This window comes from Hemibagrus wyckioides, linkage group LG18 (assembly GCF_019097595.1).
Source record: "Hemibagrus wyckioides isolate EC202008001 linkage group LG18, SWU_Hwy_1.0, whole genome shotgun sequence".
Taxonomy (NCBI): domain Eukaryota; kingdom Metazoa; phylum Chordata; class Actinopteri; order Siluriformes; family Bagridae; genus Hemibagrus; species Hemibagrus wyckioides.
In genome coordinates, this window is record NC_080727.1 from 15,113,255 (window position 1) to 15,141,014 (window position 27,760).

Sequence of the window (27,760 nt, forward strand, 5' to 3'; positions counted from 1 at the left end):
ACTCAGGTGTCATACTGAACTGTGATTGATTACTCAGGTGTTATACTGAGCTGTGATTGATTATTCAGGTGTTATACTGAGCTGTGATTGATTATTCAGGTGTTATACTGAGCTGTGATTGATTACTCAGGTGTCATACTGAACTGTGATTGATTATTCAGGTGTTATAGTGAGCTGTGATTGATTACTCAGGTGTTATACTGAACTGTGATTGATTATTCAGGTGTTATAGTGAACTGTGATAGAATATTCAGGTGTTATACTGAGCTGTGATTGATTACTCAGGTGTCATACTGAACTGTGATTGATTATTCAGGTGTTATAGTGAGCTGTGATTGATTACTCAGGTGTTATACTGAACTGTGATTGATTATTCAGGTGTTATACTAAACTGTGATAGATTATTCAGGTGTTATACTGAACTGTGATTGATTACTCAGGTGTTATACTGAACGGTGATTGATTACTCAGGTGTTATACTGAGCTGTGATAGATTATTCAGGTGTTATACTGAACTGTGATTGATTACTCAGGTGTCATACTGAACTGTGATTGATTACTCAGGTGTTATACTGAGCTGTGATTGATTACTCAGGTGTCATACTGAACTGTGATAGATTATTCAGGTGTTATAGTGAGCTGTGATTGATTACTCAGGTGTCATACTGAACTGTGATTGATTACTCAGGTGTTAAACTGAACTGTGATTGATTACTCAGGTGTTATACTGAGCTGTGATTGATTACTCAGGTGTCATACTGAACTGTGATAGATTACTCAGGTGTTATACTGAGCTGTGATTGATTATTCAGGTGTTATACTGAGCTGTGATTGATTACTCAGGTGTCATACTGAACTGTGATTGATTATTCAGGTGTTATAGTGAGCTGTGATTGATTACTCAGGTGTTATACTGAACTGTGATTGATTATTCAGGTGTTATAGTGAACTGTGATAGAATATTCAGGTGTTATACTGAGCTGTGATTGATTACTCAGGTGTCATACTGAACTGTGATTGATTATTCAGGTGTTATAGTGAGCTGTGATTGATTACTCAGGTGTTATACTGAACTGTGATTGATTATTCAGGTGTTATACTAAACTGTGATAGATTATTCAGGTGTTATACTGAACTGTGATTGATTACTCAGGTGTTATACTGAACGGTGATTGATTACTCAGGTGTTATACTGAGCTGTGATAGATTATTCAGGTGTTATACTGAACTGTGATTGATTACTCAGGTGTCATACTGAACTGTGATTGATTACTCAGGTGTTATACTGAGCTGTGATTGATTACTCAGGTGTCATACTGAACTGTGATAGATTATTCAGGTGTTATAGTGAGCTGTGATTGATTACTCAGGTGTCATACTGAACTGTGATTGATTACTCAGGTGTTATACTGAGCTGTGATTGATTACTCAGGTGTTATACTGAGCTGTGATTGATTATTCAGGTGTTATACTGAGCTGTGATTGATTACTCAGGTGTCATACTGAAATGTGATTGATTATTCAGGTGTTATAGTGAGCTGTGATTGATTACTCAGGTGTTATACTGAACTGTGATTGATTATTCAGGTGTTATAGTGAGCTGTGATTGATTATTCAGGTGTTATAGTGAGCTGTGATTGATTACTCAGGTGTTATACTGAGCTGTGATTGATTACTCAGGTGTCATACTGAACTGTGATTGATTACTCAGGTGTTATAGTGAGCTGTGATTGATTACTCAGGTGTTATAGTGAGCTGTGATTGATTACTCAGGTGTTATACTGAGCTGTGATTGATTACTCAGGTGTCATACTGAACTGTGATAGATTATTCAGGTGTTATACTGAGCTGTGATTGATTACTCAGGTGTTATAGTGAGCTGTGATCGATTACTCAGGTGTTATACTGAGCTGTGATTGATTACTCAGGTGTCATACTGAACTGTGATAGATTATTCAGGTGTTATACTGAACTGTGATTGATTACTCAGGTGTTATACTGAGCTGTGATTGATTACTCAGGTGTTATACTGAGCTGTGATTGATTACTCAGGTGTTATACTGAGCTGTGATTGATTACTCAGGTGTCATACTGAATTGTGATAGATTATTCAGGTGTTATAGTGAGCTGTGATTGATTACTCAGGTGTCATACTGAACTGTGATTGATTACTCAGGTGTTATACTGAGCTGTGATAGATTATTCAGGTGTCATACTGAACTGTGATAGATTATTCAGGTGTTATAGTGAGCTGTGATTGATTATTCAGGTGTTATACTGAGCTGTGATTGATTATTCAGGTGTTATACTGAGCTGTGATAGATTATTCAGGTGTCATACTGAGCTGTGATTGATTACTCAGGTGTTATACTGAGCTGTGATTGATTACTCAGGTGTCATACTGAACTGTGATTGATTATTCAGGTGTTATAGTGAGCTGTGATTGATTACTCAGGTGTTATACTGAGCTGTGATTGATTACTCAGGTGTCATACTGAACTGTGATTGATTACTCAGGTGTTATAGTGAGCTGTGATTGATTACTCAGGTGTTATACTGAGCTGTGATTGATTACTCAGGTGTCATACTGAGCTGTGATAGATTATTCAGGTGTTATACTGAACTGTGATTGATTACTCAGGTGTTATACTGAGCTGTGATTGATTACTCAGGTGTTATACTGAGCTGTGATTGATTACTCAGGTGTTATACTGAGCTGTGATTGATTACTCAGGTGTTATACTGAACTGTGATTGATTACTCAGGTGTCATACTGAACTGTGATTGATTACTCAGGTGTTATACTGAACTGTGATTGATTACTCAGGTGTTATACTGAGCTGTGATTGATTACTCAGGTGTCATACTGAACTGTGATAGATTACTCAGGTGTTATACTGAGCTGTGATTGATTACTCAGGTGTCATACTGAACTGTGATAGATTACTCAGGTGTTATAGTGAGCTGTGATTGATTACTCAGGTGTTATACTGAGCTGTGATTGATTACTCAGGTGTTATACTGAACTGTGATTGATTACTCAGGTGTTATACTGAACTGTGATTGATTACTCAGGTGTTATACTGAGCTGTGATTGATTACTCAGGTGTTATACTGAACTGTGATTGATTACTCAGGTGTCATACTGAACTGTGATTGATTACTCAGGTGTTATACTGAACTGTGATTGATTACTCAGGTGTTATACTGAGCTGTGATTGATTACTCAGGTGTCATACTGAACTGTGATTGATTACTCAGGTGTTATACTGAACTGTGATTGATTACTCAGGTGTTATACTGAGCTGTGATTGATTACTCAGGTGTTATACTGAACTGTGATTGATTACTCAGGTGTTATACTGAGCTGTGATTGATTACTCAGGTGTTATACTGAGCTGTGATTGATTACTCAGGTGTCATACTGAACTGTGATAGATTATTCAGGTGTTATAGTGAGCTGTGATTGATTATTCAGGTGTTATACTGAACTGTGATTGATTACTCAGGTGTTATACTGAGCTGTGATTGATTACTCAGGTGTCATACTGAACTGTGATTGATTACTCAGGTGTTATAGTGAGCTGTGATTGATTACTCAGGTGTCATACTGAACTGTGATTGATTACTCAGGTGTCATACTGAACTGTGATTGATTACTCAGGTGTTATACTGAGCTGTGATAGATTATTCAGGTGTTATAGTGAGCTGTGATTGATTATTCAGGTGTTATACTGAACTTTGATTGATTATTCAGGTGTTATACTGAGCTGTGATTGATTACTCAGGTGTTATAGTGAGCTGTGATTGATTATTCAGGTGTTATACTGAGCTGTGATTGATTACTCAGGTGTCATACTGAACTGTGATTGATTACTCAGGTGTTATACTGAGCTGTGATTGATTACTCAGGTGTCATACTGAACTGTGATTGATTACTCAGGTGTTATACTGAGCTGTGATTGATTATTCAGGTGTTCTAAGCTATGATGTACTGAGCTGTGACACAAAGCCATTTGCTTATTGTGTGTAAAACAGTTTTTTTGTTAATTTAGTTATTACTCTCTCTCTCTCTCTCTCATTCTCATGCACATGCCTACAGTGCTGGGAATAAAAATAAAACTGTAAAATCTGGAAACGATCTTTCTATTTCTTTGTGCTGTCACTTTTTCCTTGTATTTCTCTCTCTCTCTCTCTCTCTCTCTCTCACTGTATCTGTCAGTCTCTCAACAGGATCTGTTTTTCTCCTTTGTGCCGTGTATTTCTGTCATTGTTCTGTTGCTATGAGTCTCTGTTCACACTGATTGACACAGGATGTGAGTCACACACACACACACACACACACGTGGGGATTAGAGAAGGTGATGTCATGCAGAGTGGTGATCAGCCTTTGGCTCAAGATCTATGAGGACACACACACACACACACACATACATCTTTGGGTTTTACTGGAAGTCTGAAGGGAAAAACAGGCGGAGAGAACCAGCAAAGTTCAGTCAGGTTTATTTATTTGGCAGACAGCAGTGATTATGTGGCTGGTGATTATTCTCTCTCTCTCTCTCTCTCTCTCTCTCTCTCTCTAACACACACACACACTCTATGGATGTATAAGAACAAATGACTTGGAAAATGGGCTATTCTTTTTTCCTCTTCCTGTTGATCTCTCATCCTCTTGCTTCCTGTCCTGAGACTGGGAGGAAGTAAAGAAGGAAGCAGAAATGATATGGGAAAATATGAAGATAATAGAGTGAGAGGAAGGAAAATATAAAACATAATAAGAGCAAAGAGACACGTGTTGAGCAGAGAAAGAGTGAAAAGGTGAAGGAGGAAGAGTCCTGTTAAAAAATACCACAGAAGAGTCTTAACAAAGGTCTTGGCTCCTTTGGTCCATTGATCCGGAGTCAGTTTCACCTGCGCAGGTCTACTTGTGTTTTAAAACCAGGAACTGATCCAGGAACAGTAGGAGTAAACTTCCTGTGTCCCGGTTAAACATGTGCAGAACTTCGACCCGTAACAGGAAGTGACCGTGGATTAGTGGTTTCAGCACCTTCATCACTGAGATGTTTCCTCATCATCATCATCATCATCATCATTATGTACAGTATATACACATTTATTTACAAATTTCATTCTTCATTTCAGTGAGTGGAAAACAAATCTAAGGGACATACCAAACACAACAAAACAAATGAATAAAGTAAAGGCAAAGGACAAAGAGAGAAAAAAAGAAGAAAGAAGAATTTTCTCCCAAATTCGAACAAACAAAGAGCAGAGTTAGTGGTGAGATGAAATGAAAGTGGTTTTGTTCTCTTCTCATTAGATCTCTGTCACGCTGGCTTTAACATGACCGACATCAGGGCCTCTGGTTTTTTCCTGCGGTTCTCTCTCAGAGGAGGCAGATGAGGTTCTTGCCCTGTTCGATCTCCTCCTGGACTTTGTCGCTGGATGTGGCAATCTCGGCTTGGGCGCTGAACACGGCGCTGATGAAGCTGAGCACGGTGCCGAGCAGTGCTGTGTAAAAAGCCCAGCCCACTGAGCACAGCCCCGGGTTATAGGCTGACGAGTTCACACCGCAGTACTGCTTCACCTTCTCACTGCCCCACCCTGCTGCGTACAACAACTGACCCAGGATCAGGAACAGACCTGCACACACACACACACAGACACACAGAATTAGCACCACTGTACACAAGACATGACCAGGAACCAAACAGAGAGAGAGAGAGAGAGAGAGAGAACAAGCTGCAAATAGGGAATTGTGTGTGTTTCTCCACACCACCCTTTGTCACTCCAGTTGAGACTTTAGCCAAAGAAAAACAGACTGTATCGCTCTCTCCCTGCCTCTCTTTCCCTTTCTCTTTGTCCCTCTCTCTTTCGGTATCTCTCTCCCTTTCTCTCCCTGCCTCTCTGTTCCTCTCTTTCCCTTCTTCTCTGTCCCTCTCTCTTTCTGTATCTCTCTCCCTTTCTCTCCCTGCCTCTCTGTTCCTCTCTTTCCCTCTCTCTTTCTGTATCTCTCTCCCTTTCTCTCCCTGCCTCTTTGCCTCACTCTCTCCCTGCCTCTCTGTCTCACTCTATCCTTGCCTTTCTGTCTCACTCTCTCATTGCCTCTCTGTCCCTCTCTCTCCCTGACTCTCTCTCTCTTTCTCTCTGTCTCACTCTCTCCTTGCCTCTCTATCCCCCTCTCTCCCTGCCTCTCTGTCTCTCTCTCTCCCTGCTTCTCTCTCCTTGCCTCTCTGTCCCTCTCTTTCTGCCTTTCTGTCTCACTCTCTCCCCACCTCTTTATCTCACTCTCTCCCTGCCTCTCTGTCTCACTCTCTCCCTGCCTCTCTGTCTTACTCTCTCCTTGCCTCTCTGTCCCACTCTCTCCCTGACTCTCACTCTCCTTGTCTCTTTCTCTGTCTCTATCTCTGTTTTAGATGAGGAAATGAAAACTAGGTCATAAATTCTTTCCACATGTTGCCTAACCACTGCTGACTGATAGGAGGCATGGTTTCAATTCACACACACACACACACACACACACACACAGCTGCTCTATATTACGGCTGTGTACAAAGGCAGGGTGATTCATAATTCTTTAAGAGTTCCAAAAGTGAGATTTTAATGACGACACTCACTGATCAACATAATCATCATCCATCATCATCATCATCATCCTACGCAGATCACATAGCAATATAAAGCAATCACAGTTTTGAGCACCACCCTTAATGGCCAATTGCAGATCAGCTTACAGCCCAAAAGGTCAGCTGAACCTAGGCAGATCAACGGTCATGGCTCAGCATGCATCCTGGGAGGTGCAATGTAGAGTAGAGATGAATGATCATAAAAGAAAACTCCTTTGTAGAACTGTGTGTGTGTGTAATAGACAAAGAGAGATTATATGTTACTCTGTGTGTGATTATTTGTCTTAATCTTGTGTGCATGTGTCATTATCTGTGTGTGTGTGTGTGTGTGTGTGATTATCTCTGTTTAATTATCTGTGTGTAGGATAATGTGTGTATTATATGTTTGTGTGTGTGTAATTATGCCTTATGTGTACAGTGGTTAACTGTATGTGTGTCTGTGTGATCATTGTGTGTGTGTGTGTGTGTGTGTGTGTGTGTTCAGGATGATGTCACCTTTGGGCTAGTGGCACAAGTGTACAGTGAAAAATTCAATGTTTTTCTGTTTCCATTAACTTAATGAAGAGCAGCACGATGACGTCATAAAGACAGCGCTGGCCAATCACATAACAGAAGTATCCCAGACTGTAAGAAGTAAATCTCTGACCTCTTACACACACACACATACACACACACACAACATTAAATAAGTCCAGAGATCTCTTGTGATCCTTCTTGCGATTTTCATATTAATCAGCAAATAATCAGTGAACATATAAATCATATTAAACACACTCTCGCCAGGGTTAGTCATATTCACACATGACACACTTATACACATGGGTTATATTTAATCCTGACCACTGCATGCTGTTCTTTACAGACTCTCAGCAGAGCTGTTAAGGTTCTCACCAACACCAGACTCCAAGAGAACATCACCCTCACACCTAAACACCTTCTCTCTTCACTTCCCCTCAGCTGCTCACACACTCTGGTCTTCACACACACTTGTCTGCTTTCTGTATGTAAATTCAGGGCCATGTGATACTCTGGAACAGTCTAGAAAAGTGGGTTTTGCTTCAGGATCAGCATTTTATGAGGCAAAACTACACTACTAGAGTATGGTAAAGAAATATATACAAAGAAAAACATATTAAGTTTCAACACAGATTAATCTACAAGTACAAGTACAAGTACGTGGCCAGCGAGTACACCTCCCACAATTTAAAGTGGCATACACACATGACCACTAAAGACTACAGAACTCAAAATCCATCACAAACACTCTCACATTCATGGTCACCATTGTTCTGATCGCATGCGCCTGGACTCCATTACACTAATCACAGCCTCAGTGTATATACAGAGTCACTTCACCCCTACAATTTGTGAGATATATGCTCAGGGTCTTGTACCTGCGAGTCCATGTGCTCATGGTTATGATTACACTGTAATAGCCTGATTAAGTTTCATGACAGGTTTTGGATATGGATCTCATGTGTATATGTTAAAAAAGATCCATTTTCTCGACTGCTTGTGAGAAGAAACAAATCTGATCACGCTAGTTGAACTTGATCTTTTGTTTCTGAGTTCAACCATCTTAAAATGTTTCACAGTGAGCATTGTCTGGCGCTTTGGTTTATGTCTTTGTCTCTTGTTCTCTGTTTGCACATCGCCTGACTTCTGCCTTTATTCTTATTCCGATATTTCTGCCTCATGTTTTGTATTCGTTTGCCTGTTTTACAATTCCAAATCACTTAACCTGCAACTATCTACCTGACTAGTATACTAATATTACAATTAGTAATAATTATCCATTGTACAGACCTTTTAATTTATTAGATTAGATAATAATCATTTACTACTTGACGTAAGGGAAAATAAATCAACTCACATATCAAGTTATTAATGTTGTACCTCATGAATATGTACAGTGGAAAATATTAGTTGAATTAATGCAATGCATATGATGGGGATATGCTGGAGCCTATCCCAGCACACATTTGGTGAAAGGCAGGGGTACACCCTGGACAGGTCATCAGTCCATCACAGGGCCACACATATAGACAGACAACCACACACACTCACACTCACTCCTATGGGCAATTTAGAATTACCAATCAACTTAATATACATGTTTTTGGACTGTGGGAGGAAACCGGAGTACCCAGAGTAAACTCACGCAGGCATGGGGAGAACATGCAAACTCCATAAAGCAAACACTGACCCAGATATTGAACTACAAATTGTATACTCAATATAAAGAATATGCATGATTATTAAAAGCATAAACATAACAATGAGATTTAACTGCAGCTAAAACAACAGCAGAGCTGAAATCCTAGCCTGGGGAAATCACCGGGAAACCTGAGGGTGTGATTTCAATCTGCGTGCCAAAATCAGAAAGGCAAGATTGGATATATCTGTTGATTCGGCTAGTTGGATCACGTTCGCTGTTGAGGTCGACTGCAGGGGGTAAAAAAAAGATCCCCTTCAAGCACATGGGCCTTTTTGTATTGTGCAAGGTAATAAGCAATGATTGTATTTGCTCCTGAACAGTGCACACGTTTTTGATCTTTTTGTTTGGTCCAGATCCCATTGCTTCTTTTCGTTGGAAAAAAAATTAAAAAACACAACAGGATTGTCTTTATGGCTTGAGTGTTTTGTCTCTCAATGGTTTCATGCTTTCTGTTGCCAGGAACTCACCACACAAAACACACTGAGGTCTGCACAAACCATGCTTGTCTACAGTGCACATAAAGCCATATTTTATAATCCAGGTCATATTTATGTTTACCTTAAATCGTTTTTGTCCAGCTTTCTATAGGAAGACAGAATTTCACTCCATTTCTATGCGTAACCATGTAATTGTTCACAGATGGATTAGTGCCAAAATTGACTATTGGCTACAACATCAGTTGAGGGGAGCATTCCTTATTTATTTATTTATTTATTTATTTATTTATTTATCTATCTATCTATTTATCTATTAATTATTTTCCCATTTCTAAACTATAATTTGCTTTACCGGCATATTTTTCTGATTTGTTCTGTTTTATCATTGCATTTAACAGCTTTTTTGTCCTTCCAGCAGTTCGCACATATCAAAACACAACTTTCTCCTTGTGCTGTTCCACTGACCTGATCACTTCCATACTATATGGCCAGGACACCATTTCCTGGACACTGCTAAGTCATGATCGATTCACATGGGATAAGCCTTCGCTGTATAAAGCACAGAGACGATGAATGCTGGAAATTCCATGCGTACAACCTTCACCTCTTTTAATAAACACTGATTGTTTTGACCTTTATTACTTTAAGTGCTGTTTGTAGGGTACATGCCCACGCATTGTGTTTGATCATTACTAGGTTACATGACCATAACATTCCATTAACTTGGATTTCTGACATCTTACAAACAAATACCAAAGTAAACACTTCCCTCAGGTCAGAATTCCTACTTATTAACTCAGGATGTTCTCCTCAACCCCGAGCTTAGCAAGTAATCAACATGGCTGCTCAAAACAAGTATATTTAAATGAATTATGGTGTACATACGAGTATTTGCTTCAGATTAATCCACATACAGGTATATTTCCTGTTTTATGAAGGGAAATATACATCACTCATCACAGTCAGCTAATAACAGAGGACAAAATATTTTCCAAGGTAAGTTTAAAGTTCCAGGGTCTGATCTGTGCTATCATAATGATGATGATGAACATTTCCTTTTGGATATTACTTGTATTTAATAGTTCTGTATTTTCAACTCTTTCTAGGTTTTTTAGTTTCCTAGGAATCTTTATCAACATCTTAATCAATGCAGACAAGATATGCTTCTATAACCTGGGATTATTCCTACTGCTGATTTTATAGGAGATAAAAAACCACCATAATATTTTCCAACGCATATGTGTTGTCCATAGGGGATTACTTCATGACAGATTTAGACAGTACTAAAATCTCAGACATACTCCAGTAACAATTACCCAAATGACCCACTTTTTCTCTCCCTTTATATCTGCTTAATATCCCATTTTCATATTTACATGTACGTATAATTTTTTAAAAAATTATTACTTATGTTTAGTTTAACCTTTAACCTAAATTGTTTTGTATATGTACCTCAGCAATAATGTATAAATTAATTGGCTTCTATGATTCCATAAATAATATAAAAGTGTTTAAAATTATTATTATTATTGTTATTATATTACTATTACTACTACTACTACTAATAATAATAATAGCAATTAAATTATTAAACAATTATAACAATTACAATTAAATTATTATTATTATTATTATTATTATTATTATTATTATCATTATTATTATTATTATACTAATAAGAATGATAATAGTAATAATAATAATAATAATAATAATAATAATAATAATAATTATTATTATTATTATTATTATTATTATTACCTTGTCTTATGGAACAGTGTCGTTTAGCGGGTGGATGAAATCATGACAGAATCGCTGTACACTGTCTATTTAAACTGTTGAACCAAGACTCATGGACACATCAACACTTTATTGCAGTGGAAACTTGGAGAAAGGTTATATATCAAGCACCAGCACCGTGTTGGAAAGGGCTCCACAGCTTAATGTGAGAGTTGATGGTACCCAGAATGCAACACACACCTCAAGGATTTCAAAAGGTCAGTTTATCCTCCCTGTCAGAATATTCTGGAACAAACACCAAAATAAGCTCAGCCTCCCAAGTGACTATCTCTCTCTCTCTCTCTCTCTCACACACACACACACACACACACACACACACGCACGCACACACAAAGACACACACTCTCACACACAAACATGCGGAAAGAGATGGAGAATGAGACAGAGAGAAAATCCCTAATGGATATGACACGAGAGTGAAAATATTTTGGCTCACTTTAAATTGCTATGGAGTTAAAAAGAGCTGTGGGTTTGACCTGTTGACCTCTATGAGGTCATTGTTAGTGAATCTCACAAACACACACACACACATACACACACACACATATACACACACACCGGGGAGCAGTTCGGTTCAGTTTAGCAGCTGGCGCTTTATTGCAGTGGTAAATGTTTAAACAGCAGGAAGGTCTGGAGTGACATCACCCTGCTTCCAGTATAATGTATAAACCTGTCTGTCTGACCGACTGTCTGTCTGACCGACTGTCTGTCTGTATGTATGTCATTTGCATTATTGTGGACATGAATGAATTGAAAGTGAGCTAAAAGTGTAGCAGATCACTGTTCAGTTAGCTTGTCCTTCAAACTGAGCAAAAATGAACAAAAACACTGATCTTATTAGATTTATTCTACAGCTCACAGGGCGGTGAGTGAAACGTGTCATAAAATAACACGCAACAATTTTAGGACACGTTTAATTCAGTCCAGGATTTACTATAATGTGGCTTGTGCACACAACAATCAGAGTGTGATATAAATATGAAAGAAAATCTGGATCAAGTGATATTTTAAATGCTGTCAGATAATGTGGGTGGAGGCCATATTGATAAATGAAACCAAATTGGCATTGATTGATGTAACACATAGGATTATTAATGTGGTAATATATACATATTCTAGAATATCTATATATTAATTTTAATATTTGTATACACTATATTGCCAAAAGTTTTGGGACACCAATCCAAATCATTGAATTCAGGTGTTGTGTTTCAGGTGTTGGGCTCGGCCCCTTAGTTCCAGTGAAAGGAACTCTTAATGCTTCATCATACCAAGACATTTTGGACAATTTCATGCTCCCAACTTTGTTGGAACAGTTTGGGGATGACCCCTTCCTGTTCCAACATGACTGTACACCAATGCACAATGCAAGGTCCATGAAGACATAAGCGAGTTAGGTGTGGAGGAACTGATAGAACATCTTTGGGATAAATCAGAGCAGAGACTGCGACCCAGACCCTCTCGTCCAACATCAGTGCCTGACCTCACAAATGCGCTTCTAGAGAGGAATGGTCAAAAATTCCCATAAACACACTCCTAAACCTTGTGGAAAGCCTTCCCAGAAGAGCTGAAGCTGTTATAGCTGCAAAGGGTGGACCAACTCCATATTACATTCATGTACATGTAAAGGCAGACGTCCCAAAACTTTTGGCAATATAAGTGTAAGATTCATTTCAATACTTGCCATATTTTAAATCACACAGTATATCACATGAATTTATTTTTCACTAGTAAATTGTCTCGCTTTTATGAGAGGTTGTATTACATTTGACTGAAAATAAATAAAAATAAAAATTGTGGGTTTTGTTCAGCTGCTTTTACTCAGGAAAAATCTGGCCAACTTTGGTATGATCTACATGCAGGTGATTTTAATAATCTCTGCGGGGCAACTTCAGCAGTTACATAACCCAGCTCTGAATACTCCATGCATAAATATTGACTAAACTCTTAGACAACCGTGAATATGAACCAAAGTCTTCATGTTACCATTACCCTGGACACATTTACAGGTTGATATTGAACCCAGTGGACTACTTTGACCTGTCCAACGCTTTTAATCCCCCAGGTGTATAGAAAGTACACAGGTGAGCCAAGCTGCTCTTGTAGCTACTGCATGTGTATATTTGTTTACCTGCGATGCCCTGCAGTAGTCCACACACATTGAAGATGCTCTTCCTCATGATGCTCTGGAAGCAGATGGTGAAAATGGAGGTGAAGGCCACGGCGCTGAGAAGCAGGATTCCCGTCGCCAGAAAAATGGCTGCCGCCTTCCAGAATCCACTGGCGATCTCATTGAATGTCAGTGCGTAAGGGCCACACATGACTCTGCCCACAAACACACACCGCCCAAAAAGCCCCAGTGTGGGGTGGTAAGCCTCGGTGGATGCCTCCGGGGCAGAATCAGGCACGCGTGGGAACCCCACCAGCCAATCAGTGCTAAGGAAAGCGATGAGCTCGCTGAAGGCCGCGGCGATACTGAGGAGCGTCCAGAGCATCGAGCGGCACGTAACGATCACATGACACATGATGATCGGAGAGGGTGTGTATGGGCAACCCTGAGTGAAAGAGTTTGCAAGGATTTAGATGCTTCAAAAGCAGGAAGCGCAGCAATACAAGTGGAGAGTGAACCAGCCACTCCAAGTTGTGTCCCAAATCACAACCTTCAATGACTTCTGTCTCCCTTTTTGTTTTCTTCGCTATAGATATAATAATCCTGTTCTTCTTCTTCTTTTTGCTGTCTCTCTCTCTCTTTCCTTCTTCTGTCTCGTCTCCTCTTCTCCTACATCCTACTGAGGGAGTGAGATCATGGCCGTCTCTTCTACACAAGCACACAAAGAGAAAATCAGGTTAGATTTAGTTTTTGTCTCATTCTAAATGCACACTAGGGAGTAGGGAACAACCATGAGCCATGCTTTAAACACACCACAGTGTAGTGATAGATAAGAAGAGGAAAAGAAATACACACTAATAATCCAGTCACTTGTGTCTTTCAAAATGTGACATCTAGATAGGCGTGTGTGTGTGTGTGTGTGTGTGTGTGTAATTTAATTCTCTCCTACAGTGAGCACTGATTTGTCTGCAGCTGATAACAGTGTTTATGTTTGCCTCCACCACACACACACACACACACACACACACACAAAGAGATTAACAGTCTCAGGTTTCCTCTAAACCTCTGTAATCTCTTTAAATCGGAACCACAAAAACATGTCATCTATCATTCATTATCCCTCCTCCTTCACGTCTTTTATTCTCTCTTTTAGTGTGGTGTTGGTGTGTGTTAGTGTGGTGTTGGTGTGTGTTAGCGTAGTGTTGGTGTGTGTTAGTGTGGTGTTGGTGTGTGTTAGTGTAGTGTTGGTGTGTGTTAGTGTAGTGTTGGTGTGTGTTAGTTGGTGTTGGTGTGTGTTAGTGTAGTGTTGGTGTGTGTTAGTGTGGTGTTGGTGTGTGTGTTAGTGTAGTGTTGGTGTGTGTTACTGTAGTGTTGGTGTGTGTTAGTGTAGTGTTGGTGTGTGTTACTGTAGTGTTGGTGTGTGTTAGTGTGGTGTTGGTGTGTGATAGTGTGGTCTTGGTGTGTGTGTTAGTGTGGTGTTGTGTGTTAGTGCGGTGTTGGTGTGTGTTAGTGTAGTGTTGGTGAGTGTTAGTGTAGTGTTGGTGTAGTGTTGGTGTGTGTTGGTGTGGTGTTGGTGTGTGTTAGTGCGGTGTTGGTGTGTGTTAGTGTAGTGTTGTTGTGTGTTAGTGTAGTGTTGGTGTAGTGTTGGTGTGTGTTAGTGCGGTGTTGGTGTGTGTTAGTGCTGTGTTGGTGTGTGTTAGTGTAGTGTTGGTGAGTGTTAGTGTAGTGTTGGTGTGTGTTAGTGTAGTGTTGGTGTGTGTTGGTGTGGTGTTGGTGTGTGTTAGTGCGGTGTTGTTGTGTGTTAGTGTAGTGTTGGTGTAGTGTTGGTGTGTGTTAGTGCGGTGTTGGTGTGTGTTAGTGCGGTGTTGGTGTGTGTGTTAGTGTAGTGTTTGTGCGTGTGTTAGTGTAGTGTTGGTGTGTGTTAGTGTAGTGTTTGTGTGTGTGTTAGTGTAGTGTTGTTGTGTGTGGGTGTACTGTTTGTGTGTGTGTTAGTGTAGTGTTGGTGTGTGTGGGTGTACTGTTTGTGTGTGTGTTAGTGTAGTGTTGGTGTGTGTTGGTGTAGTGTTGGTGTGTGTTGGTGTGTGTTAGTGCGGTGTTGGTGTGTGTTAATGTAGTGTTGTTGTGTGTTAGTGCGGTGTTGGTGTGTGTTAGTGCGGTGTTGGTGTGTGTGTTAGTGTAGTGTTGGTGTGTGTTAGTGTAGTGTTTGTGTGTGTGTTAGTGTAGTGTTGGTGTGTGTGGGTGTACTGTTTGTGTGTGTGTTAGTGTAGTGTTGGTGTAGTGTTGGTGTGTGTGTTAGTGTAGTGTTGGTGTGTGTTAGTGTAGTGTTTGTGTGTGTGTTAGTGTAGTGTTGGTGTGTGTTAGTGTAGTGTTGGTGTGTGTTAGTGTAGTATTGGTGTGTGTTAGTGTAGTGTTTGTGTGTGTTAGTGTAGTGTTTGTGTGTGTGTTAGTGTAGTGTTGGTGTGGTGTGTGTTAGTGTAGTGTTTGTGTGTGTGTTAGTGTAGTGTTGGTGTGTGTTGGTGTAGTGTTGGTGTGTGTGTTAGTGTAGTGTTGGTGTGTGTTAGTGTAGTGTTTGTGTGTGTGTTAGTGTAGTGTTGGTGTGTGTTGGTGTAGTGTTTGTGTGTGTGTTAGTGTAGTGTTGGTGTGGTGTGTGTTAGTGTAGTGTTTGTGTGTGTGTTAGTGTAGTGTTGGTGTGTGTTAGTGTAGTGTTGGTGTGTGTTAGTGTAGTGTTGGTGTGTGTTGGTGTAGTGTTTGTGTGTGTGTTAGTGTAGTGTTGGTGTGTGTTAGTGTAGTGTTTGTGTGTGTGTTAGTGTAGTATTGGTGTGTGTTAGTGTAGTGTTTGTGTGTGTGTTAGTGTAGTGTTGGTGTGTGTTAGTGTAGTATTGGTGTGTGTTAGTGTAGTGTTTGTGTGTGTGTGTAGTGTTGGTGTGTGTTAGTGTAGTGTTGGTGTGGTGTGTGTTAGTGTAGTGTTTGTGTGTGTGTTAGTGTAGTGTTGGTGTGTGTTAGTGTAGTATTGGTGTGTGTTAGTGTAGTGTTTGTGTGTGTGTAGTGTTGGTGTGTGTTAGTGTAGTGTTGGTGTGTGTTAGTGTAGTGTTGGTGTGGTGTGTGTTAGTGTAGTGTTTGTGTGTGTGTTAGTGTAGTGTTGGTGTGTGTGTTAGTGTAGTGTTGGTGTGTGTTAGTGTAGTGTTTGTGTGTGTGTTAGTGTAGTGTTTGTGTGTGTGTTAGTGTAGTGTTGGTGTGTGTTAGTGTAGTATTGGTGTGTGTTAGTGTAGTGTTTGTGTGTGTGTGTAGTGTTGGTGTGTGTTAGTGTAGTGTTGGTGTGGTGTGTGTTAGTGTAGTGTTTGTGTGTGTGTTAGTGTAGTGTTGGTGTGTGTTAGTGTAGTATTGGTGTGTGTTAGTGTAGTGTTTGTGTGTGTGTAGTGTTTGTGTGTGTTAGTGTAGTGTGTGTTAGTGTAGTGTTTGTGTGTGTGTGTGTAGTGTTGGTGTGTGTTAGTGTAGTGTTGGTGTGGTGTGTGTTAGTGTAGTGTTTGTGTGTGTGTTAGTGTAGTGTTTGTGTGTGTGTTAGTGTAGTGTTGGTGTGTGTTAGTGTAGTATTGGTGTGTGTTAGTGTAGTGTTTGTGTGTGTGTAGTGTTGGTGTGTGTTAGTGTAGTGTTGGTGTGGTGTGTGTTAGTGTAGTGTTTGTGTGTGTGTTAGTGTAGTATTGGTGTGTGTTAGTGTAGTGTTTGTGTGTGTAGTGTTGGTGTGGTGTGTGTTAGTGTAGTGTTTGTGTGTGTGTTAGTGTAGTGTTGGTGTGTAGTGTCCTATCTTTGTTTCTTTTTGGTATGTCCTTGCTGTTTTCTGCACCTCTTTTACTGTGTGTGTGTGTGTGTGTGTGTGCAGGTCAGTGTGTGTCAGATCTGCACAGGGATGGAAGAAAAGCAGAACAGAGAAAAGATATAATTAAACACACACACACACAAACACATAGAGGGAGAGAGAGAGAGAGAGAGAGAGAGAGAGCAAGAGCTCTGTAGATTATAGGGTTCTTATGCAGAAAGGGTGGAAATCAGATCTGTGGTGTGTGTGTGTGTGTGTGTGTTCAGGACGACAGAGGAGAGTGTTCTGGTGTTTTCACAGCTGGGACAGAGGCTATACAGAATTTTGAACTTTATCAGAAGTGTCTGCAGCACCTGCAGTGTGTGTGTGTGTATGTGTGTGTGTGTGTGTGTGTGTGAGATGAAGTAAACTATGGACAGACACAAACATATACATCCATACTTACATACATCCAGTTTCCCATCCATCCACCCATCCATCCATCCATCCATCCATCATTTTCCACCCCATCTTTATCCTGTTTCTCAATCCAGACATCATCCATCCATCCAATAAGAATTCCAAGGTAATTCTCACAGCTGTAGGTGTACTATGTAGCTATATGTGTGTGTGTGTGTGTGTGTGTGTGTGTGCAAGAGAGACAGAGTCCCATATGTTCATCAGGTGGCATGATGCAAATGCTGGACATACATATTAAGAGGCTCCCTTCTCTCTCTCATACATATTAAGAGTCTCTCTCTCTCTCTCTCTCTCTCTCTCTCTCACACACACACACACACACACAATTGTTTACATTCTCAGCTTCATATATACCAGTGCCTATTGTGCTCCCTGGATTTCCGGATATCATGAACACAATAATAGTTGCACACACACACACACACACAAACACACACACCAGCTCCTGTATTAAGTCACATTTCCTCATGGTGTGCCAAAACTTTAGACATTATAGTAAATCATGTACCAGACTTTGTGTTCTGAAACATTTATATATTTTTATTCTGACACTTGTTATTGACTGTCATTGATTCAAAGGATAACACACACACACACACACACTTACAGGAAGTCACACAGTTATAGGAAAGCAGTCAGCCTGGATACACTAAAGTATGCACACACACACACTGCAGGAGAGCTGAGGGGGGTCACTCTAGGACCAATTAATAGCATTTAGGATTCAATACACAACTCATGTGTTCTGTGTGTGTGTGTGTGTGTGTGTCTACTACACTCTAAAATATTACACTACATCCAAATATGCTTAACTACACCCTATTATACTACACATACATATTAAATATTACACTACTACTACTATACTACATTACATCCTACTATACTCTGCTCAGTACTGATACTATAATATAATAATATAATATATATTGTATAGTTTATTATAACTCTATATTACATCATGCAGTACTAAACTACACCCTGCAATACTACACCGCATTCTAAAACACTACACTACACACTGCAATACTACATTCTATCCTAAAATACAACACCAAAATCTAAAGTATTACACTCCACCCTGAAACACTCCTCAGCATCATAAACTCTACACACATCTACACACTGCAGTAACACATTGCTATATCACGCTGTACACTGCTGTAGCGGCTCTACACACTACCCAGACACTCTGCAAGCTTCGAGGTGTCCCAAACATCTCTGTATAAAGCAGAAATGAAGACGCTAGCTAAATGTAGAGCACTTTTTGTAAATAAACTTATATATTTTTAAAATCTCTTCATTTACACTATGTGTGGAACCTTATGGGAAACCCTGGGTTATAGTTATATAGTGTACTACACACTGCTATAACACACTACACAATCACACTGCACACTACTATAATACACTACACAATCACACTGCACACTACTATAATACACTACACAATCACACTGCACACTACTATAATACACTACACAATCACACTGCACACTACTATAATATACTACACAATCACACTGCACACTACTATAATACACTACACAATCACACTACACACTGCTATAATATACTACACAATCACACTGCACACTACTATAATACACTACACAATCACACTGCACACTACTATAATACACTACACAATCACACTACACACTGCTATAACACACTACACAATCACACTGCACACTACTATAATATACTACACAATCACACTGCACACTACTATAATATACTACACAATCACACTGCACACTACTATAATACACTACACAATCACACTACACACTGCTATAACACACTACACAATCACACTGCACACTACTATAATATACTACACAATCACACTGCACACTACTATAATATACTACACAATCACACTGCACACTACTATAATACACGACACAATCACACTACACACTGCTAATAACACACTACACAATCACACTGCACACTACTATAATATTACTACACAATCACACTGCACACTACTATAATACACTACACAATCACACTGCACACTACTATAATACACTACACAATCACACTACACTCTGCTATAACATCACTACACAATCACACTGCACACTACTATAATATACTACACAATCACTCCTGCCACACTACTATAATACACTACACAATCACACTACACACTGCTATTACACACAACACAATCAACACTGCACACTACTATAATACACTACACAATCACACTACATACTACTATAATATACTACACAATCACACTGCACACTACTATAATACACAATACACAATCACACTACACACTGCTATATAATACACTACACAATCACACTGCACACTGCTATAATATACTACACAATCACACTACACACTACTATAATACACTACACAATCACACTACATACTACTATAATATACTACACAATCACACTGCACACTACTATAATACACTACACAATCACACTACACACTACTATAATACACTACACAATCACACTGCACACTACTATAATACACTACACAATCACACTGCACACTACTATAATACACTACACAATCACACTGCACACTACTATAATACACTACACAATCACACTGCACACTACTATAATACTCTACACAATCACACTACACACTACTATAATACACTACACAATCACACTGCACACTACTGTAATACACTACACAATCACACTACTATAATACACTACACAATCACACTGCACACTACTATAATACACTACACAATCACACTACTATAATACTCTACACAATCACACTACACACTACTATAATACTCTACACAATCACACTACACACTACTATAATACACTACACAATCACACTGCACACTACTATAATACTCTACACAATCACACTACACACTACTATAATACTCTACACAATCACACTACACACTACTATAATATACTACACAATCACACTGCACACTGCTATAATATACTACACAATCACACTGCACACTACTATAATACACTACACAATCACACTGCACACTACTATAATACTCTACACAATCACACTACACACTACTATAATACACTACACAATCACACTGCACACTACTATAATATACTACACAATCACACTGCACACTACTATAATACACTACACAATCACACTACTATAATACACTACACAATCACACTGCACACTACTATAATACACTACACAATCACACTGCACACTACTATAATACACTACACAATCACACTGCACACTACTATAATACACTACACAATCACACTGCACACTACTATAATACACTACACAATCACACTACTATAATACACTACACAATCACACTACACACTACTATAATACACTACACAATCACACTACTATAATACACTACACAATCACACTACACACTACTATAATACACTACACAATCACACTACACACTACTATAATACACTACACAATCACACTACACACTACTATAATACACTACACAATCACACTACACACTACTATAATACACTACACAATCACACTACACACTACTATAATACACTACACAATCACACTACACACTACTATAATACTCTACACAATCACACTACACACTACTATAATACACTACACAATCACACTGCACACTACTATAATACACTACACAATCACACTGCACACTACTATAATACACTACACAATCACACTGCACACTACTATAATACACTACACAATCACACTACACACTACTATAATACACTACACAATCACACTACACACTACTATAATATACTACACAATCACACTGCACACTACTATAATACACTACACAATCACACTACACACTACTATAATACACTACACAATCACACTGCACACTACTATAATACACTACACAATCACACTACACACTACTATAATACACTACACAATCACACTGCACACTACTATAATACACTACACAATCACACTGCACACTACTATAATACACTACACAATCACACTACACACTACTATAATACACTACACAATCACACTGCACACTACTATAATACACTACACAATCACACTACACACTACTATAATACACTACACAATCACACTGCACACTACTATAATACACTACACAATCACACTGCACACTACTATAATACACTACACAATCACACTACACACTACTATAATACACTACACAATCACACTGCACACTACTATAATACACTACACAATCACACTGCACACTACTATAATACACTACACAATCACACTACACACTGCTATAACACACTACACAATCACACTGCACACTACTATAATATACTACACAATCACACTGCACACTACTATAATATACTACACAATCACACTGCACACTACTATAATACACTACACAATCACACTACACACTGCTATAACACACTACACAATCACACTGCACACTACTATAATATACTACACAATCACACTGCACACTACTATAATATACTACACAATCACACTGCACACTACTATAATACACTACACAATCACACTACACACTGCTATAACACACTACACAATCACACTGCACACTACTATAATATACTACACAAACACACTACAATCACACTGCTATATAATACACTACACAATCACACTACACACTGCTATAACACACTACACAATCACACTGCACACTACTATAATATACTACACAATCACACTGCACACTACTATAATACACTACACAATCACACTACACACTGCTATAACACACTACACAATCACACTGCACACTACTATAATACACTACACAATCACACTACATACTACTATAATATACTACACAATCACACTGCACACTACTATAATACACTACACAATCACACTGCACACTGCTATAATATACTACACAATCACACTACACACTACTATAATACACTACACAATCACACTACATACTACTATAATATACTACACAATCACACTGCACACTACTATAATACACTACACAATCACACTACACACTACTATAATACACTACACAATCACACTCCACACTACTATAATACACTACACAATCACACTGCACACTACTATAATACACTACACAATCACACTGCACACTACTATAATACACTACACAATCACACTGCACACTACTATAATACTCTACACAATCACACTACACACTACTATAATACACTACACAATCACACTGCACACTACTGTAATACACTACACAATCACACTACACACTACTATAATACTCTACACAATCACACTACACACTACTATAATACACTACACAATCACACTACTATAATACACTACACAATCACACTGCACACTACTATAATACACTACACAATCACACTACTATAATACTCTACACAATCACACTACACAATACTATAATACTCTACACAATCACACTACACACTACTATAATACACTACACAATCACACTGCACACTACTATAATACTCTACACAATCACACTACACACTACTATAATACACTACACAATCACACTACACACTACTATAATACACTACACAATCACACTACACACTACTATAATACACTACACAATCACACTGCACACTACTATAATACACTACACAATCACACTGCACACTACTATAATACACTACACAATCACACTGCACACTACTATAATACACTACACAATCACACTGCACACTACTATAATACTCTACACAATCACACTACACACTACTATAATATACTACACAATCACACTACACACTACTATAATATACTACACAATCACACTGCACACTACTATAATACACTACACAATCACACTACACACTACTATAATACACTACACAATCACACTGCACACTACTATAATACACTACACAATCACACTGCACACTACTATAATACACTACACAATCACACTGCACACTACTATAATACACTACACAATCACACTGCACACTACTATAATACACTACACAATCACACTACACACTACTATAATACACTACACAATCACACTGCACACTACTATAATACACTACACAATCACACTACACACTACTATAATACACTACACAATCACACTGCACACTACTATAATACACTACACAATCACACTGCACACTACTATAATACACTACACAATCACACTGCACACTACTATAATACACTACACAATCACACTGCACACTACTATAATACACTACACAATCACATTGCACACTACACAATCACACTACACACTCAAGTAATGCACTACACAATCACCCTAGGGCGGTGGTAGCTCAAGTGGTTAAGGCTCTGTGTCAGTAACCGGAAGATCGGGATTCAAGCCCCAGCACTGCCAAGCTGCCACTGTTGGGCCCTTCAGCAAGGCCCCCAACCTAAGGGTGCTGCATCATGTCTGACCCCTAAGGCTGGGATATATGAAGAAAGAATTTCACTGTGCAGTAATGTATATGTGACAAATAAAGACAACTTAAGTACACTACACAATCACATTACATACTATATGTAATACTACGTACATGCTACACCATTATAGTGCACTACACAATACTATAATACACTAAACAATCACATTACACACTCTTATAATGCACTACGCAATCATACTACACACTAAAATAGTGTACTACACAATTACACTACATGCTATTATGGTGCACTGCACAATCACACTACACACTCTTAGAATGCACTACACAGTACTATAATACACAACACAATCACATTGCACACTACTATAACACACTAAATAGTCACAATACACAATTACATTGCATACTACTGTAACACACTACACAGTTACACTACACAATCACATTACATACAACAATAGCGCACTAAACAATTACATTACATACTATTACAGTGCACTAGACAATCACACTACACACTAGTATAACATTTTTCATGATCACATTACACACTATTACTGCAGGCTACACAATCACATTACACACTATTACTGCAGGCTACACAATCACATTACACACTATTACTGCAGGCTACACAATCACATTACACACTATTACTGCAGGCTACACAATCACATTACACACTATTACTGCAGGCTACACAATCACATTACACACTATTACTGCAGGCTACACAATCACATTACACACTATTACTGCAGGCTACACAATCACATTACACACTCTGCACACTACAGCCTACACTCCTGTAACACACTACACAGAGCTAAGGTCCTCCAATGGGCTTCAGGCACTGAGAGCTAAAACACAAATCTAACAATATAAAGTCAAATCCAACATCCAAGAAAATCCAGTTTTATCAAACATCCAAGAAAATCCAAGTGAAAGCCGTTGATCAAATTCCATGAATAATCAGAAGTCTGACCTGTTCAGTGTGTATGTCCTGTGTCCATATCCAAGTCACCACCACACGGCTCCCTCACACACACTGACTGAGAAAATCCCCCACTGCTCTGTCCACTCCCCCGACTCCACCCCCTCCACGTCACCAAGGCAACCCCCACACCAGACCCCGCCCCCGCGTCCATCAAAATTCTACAGTGTTAGCAGGAAAGTCCATTCTTCAGCTCTGAATACAGGCTACACACAGACCAGAAGTCTCCCTCTTCCTGTCTCACTCTCCCTGTCTCACTCTCTCTCTCTCTCTCTCTCTCTCTCTCTTTCTGTTTAAAATGGTCAATGGGCTGTGTCTTAATCCTTGGACCCAATTCTATCGGCTTTGTTTCAAAACCTTTCAGGCTGACCTGAGGTCAACTAGGAAACGACAGCAGGATTTGGAATCCTGTGTTTGTGTATGTGTGTGCATGTGTGTATGAGTTGTTTTGTTTCAGCTCTACCTGCGGATACACTCACGCACAAATTACAAATGCAGCCACTCAAGAAGTTTCCATACTGTCATGACTGGCAGCTTAATAGGGAAAATACAAAGAAGAAAGACACACACGCACACACACACACACACACACCAGACTGCCTGCTGTGAGTGTATGAGTGTTACAGGCTTGCTCATGCAGATCACTGCAGATTCTTAAACACTAAAATTCTTTAAGATTCTTTAAAAAGATCCACACCAAAATTCCGTTTACACTGAAACCCAAGGACAGACTTGCTTTACTGTTAAAACCTTTATCGCTGTATTAAATAAAGTATTTATTTAAGCATTAAATAGTATAGCACGAAAAATAAAATAAAGGATTTAGATAAACGAGGTATTCAAAAATGAAGCTTTAGATTAGGTAATTAATAGCTACTGGCACAAAAAAAACAACACTGAGATCCACAGTGAAGCCTGTAAATCGTCTCAGTTTGATGGATATGACTCCTCTGACCCTCCACCCCAATTAACCCCCTGTTACTCCCTCTATCCCAAACCCACCCGGGGGCAGGTGAGTTGGCAGGGGTAAAAGCAAAAAAGTGTTAATTCTGCACAATAATAGCAGCTCTGTGTGATAGAGCCGGCATCCTCTTACAGCAGTGTGACCTGAAACAATGTTGGGGGAGGGACACACACACACACACACAATACTATACTACAACTAAAGCACTGCACTACAACTTAGAAATACTACAATACATCATAAAGTACTACACTACAAATAACATACAACACTAAATACTATGCTATATTACTATGCTATACTACATCCTAAAATAATACACTATACCATAAAGTGCTACACTCTACCATGAAACACTACACTGTACCATAAAACAATACACTGCACCCTAAAATACTACACTGTACCCTAAAATACTACACTGTACCCTAGAACACTACACTGTACCCTAAAATACTACACTGCACCCTAAAATACTACACTGCACCCTAAAATAGTACAATACTCCCTAAAACACTACACTATACCCTAAAATACTACACTACACCCTAAAACACTACACTGTACCCTAAAATACTACACTATACCCTAAAATACTACACTACACCCTAAAACTCTACACTGAACCCTAAAATACTACACTATACCCTAAAATACTACACTGCACCCTAAAATAGTACAATACTCCCTAAAACACTACACTATACCCTAAAATACTACACTACACCCTAAAACACTACACTGTACCCTAAAATACTACACTATACCCTAAAATACTACACTACACCCTAAAACTCTACACTGAACCCTAAAATACTACACTATACCCTAAAATACTACACTGCACCCTAAAATACTACACTGCACCCTAAAATAGTACAATACTCCCTAAAACACTACACTATACCCTAAAATACTACACTACACCCTAAAACACTACACTGTACCCTAAAATACTACACTATACCCTAAAATACTACACTACACCCTAAAATACTACACTACACCCTAAAATACTACACTGCACCCTAAAATAGTACAATACTCCCTAAAACACTACACTGTACCCTAAAATACTACACTATACCCTAAAATACTACACTACACCCTAAAACTCTACACTGAACCCTAAAATACTACACTATACCCTAAAATACTACACTGCACCCTAAAATACTACACTGCACCCTAGAATAGTACAATACTCCCTAAAACTCTACACTGAACCCTAAAATACTACACTATACCCTAAAATACTACACTGCACCCTAAAATACTACACTGCACCCTAGAATAGTACAATACTCCCTAAAACACTACACTGTACCCTAAAATACTACACTATACCCTAAAATACTACACTGCACCCTAAAATAGTACAATACTCCCTAAAACACTACACTGTACCCTAAAATACTACACTATACCCTAAAATACTACACTGTACCCTAAAATACTACACTATACCCTAAAATACTACACTGCACCCTAAAATACTACACTGCACCCTAAAATACTACACTGCACCCTAAAATAGTACAATACTCCCTAAAACACTACACTGTACCCTAAAATACTACACTACACCCTAAAATACTACACTACACCCTACAATACTAGAGTTTTTACTGCACTAAAATATTAGACTACAGACTAAACTGCATCCTAAAGTATTACACTGCATTCCACCACACTCTAAAATACTACACTACAGCCTAAAATACTACACTACAGCCTAAAATACTACACTGTACCCTACTGTGCACTAAAGCCATACAATACTACACCACATCCTAATGCTGCATTCAACTCAAGCTCGCAACCTATTGTCGACGAGTTCCTTCCCAGTTTACAGATGGATGTTAAATCAACATGGCAACACGCAGCACTAGAGTTAAACAGGTGCACTCAAGTTGCCCTTAAGTACTTTGAACAGTTTTTCAGCTTATATATTGAATTTAACGCACCTCATATCCCACAACCATGTTTTGATTGAA

General features: G+C 38.9%; 1 protein-coding gene across 3 annotated transcripts in view; it reads right to left on the reverse strand.

The window, feature by feature from the left end:
- Nucleotides 1-4,556: 4,556 nt before the first annotated feature.
- The window catches only part of lhfpl2a (LHFPL tetraspan subfamily member 2a), a 28,838-nt gene continuing 5,634 nt past the window's right edge, over nucleotides 4,557-27,760 (reverse strand). Inside the window, exons 1-4 of one of the 3 annotated variants that reach the window (XM_058416447.1) lie at nucleotides 24,791-24,829; nucleotides 23,693-23,841; nucleotides 13,213-13,899; nucleotides 4,557-5,643 (exon numbers count right to left, since the gene is read on the reverse strand). In XM_058416447.1, the coding sequence (XP_058272430.1) occupies nucleotides 5,387-5,643; nucleotides 13,213-13,606 (651 nt within the window). In that variant the 5' untranslated portion in view covers nucleotides 13,607-13,899; nucleotides 23,693-23,841; nucleotides 24,791-24,829 and the 3' untranslated portion in view covers nucleotides 4,557-5,386. Of the gene's footprint in view, nucleotides 5,644-13,212; nucleotides 13,900-23,692; nucleotides 23,842-24,790; nucleotides 24,885-27,760 lie in introns of those variants that run through there. The other 2 variants (XM_058416445.1, XM_058416444.1) reach the window with 2 other exon arrangements.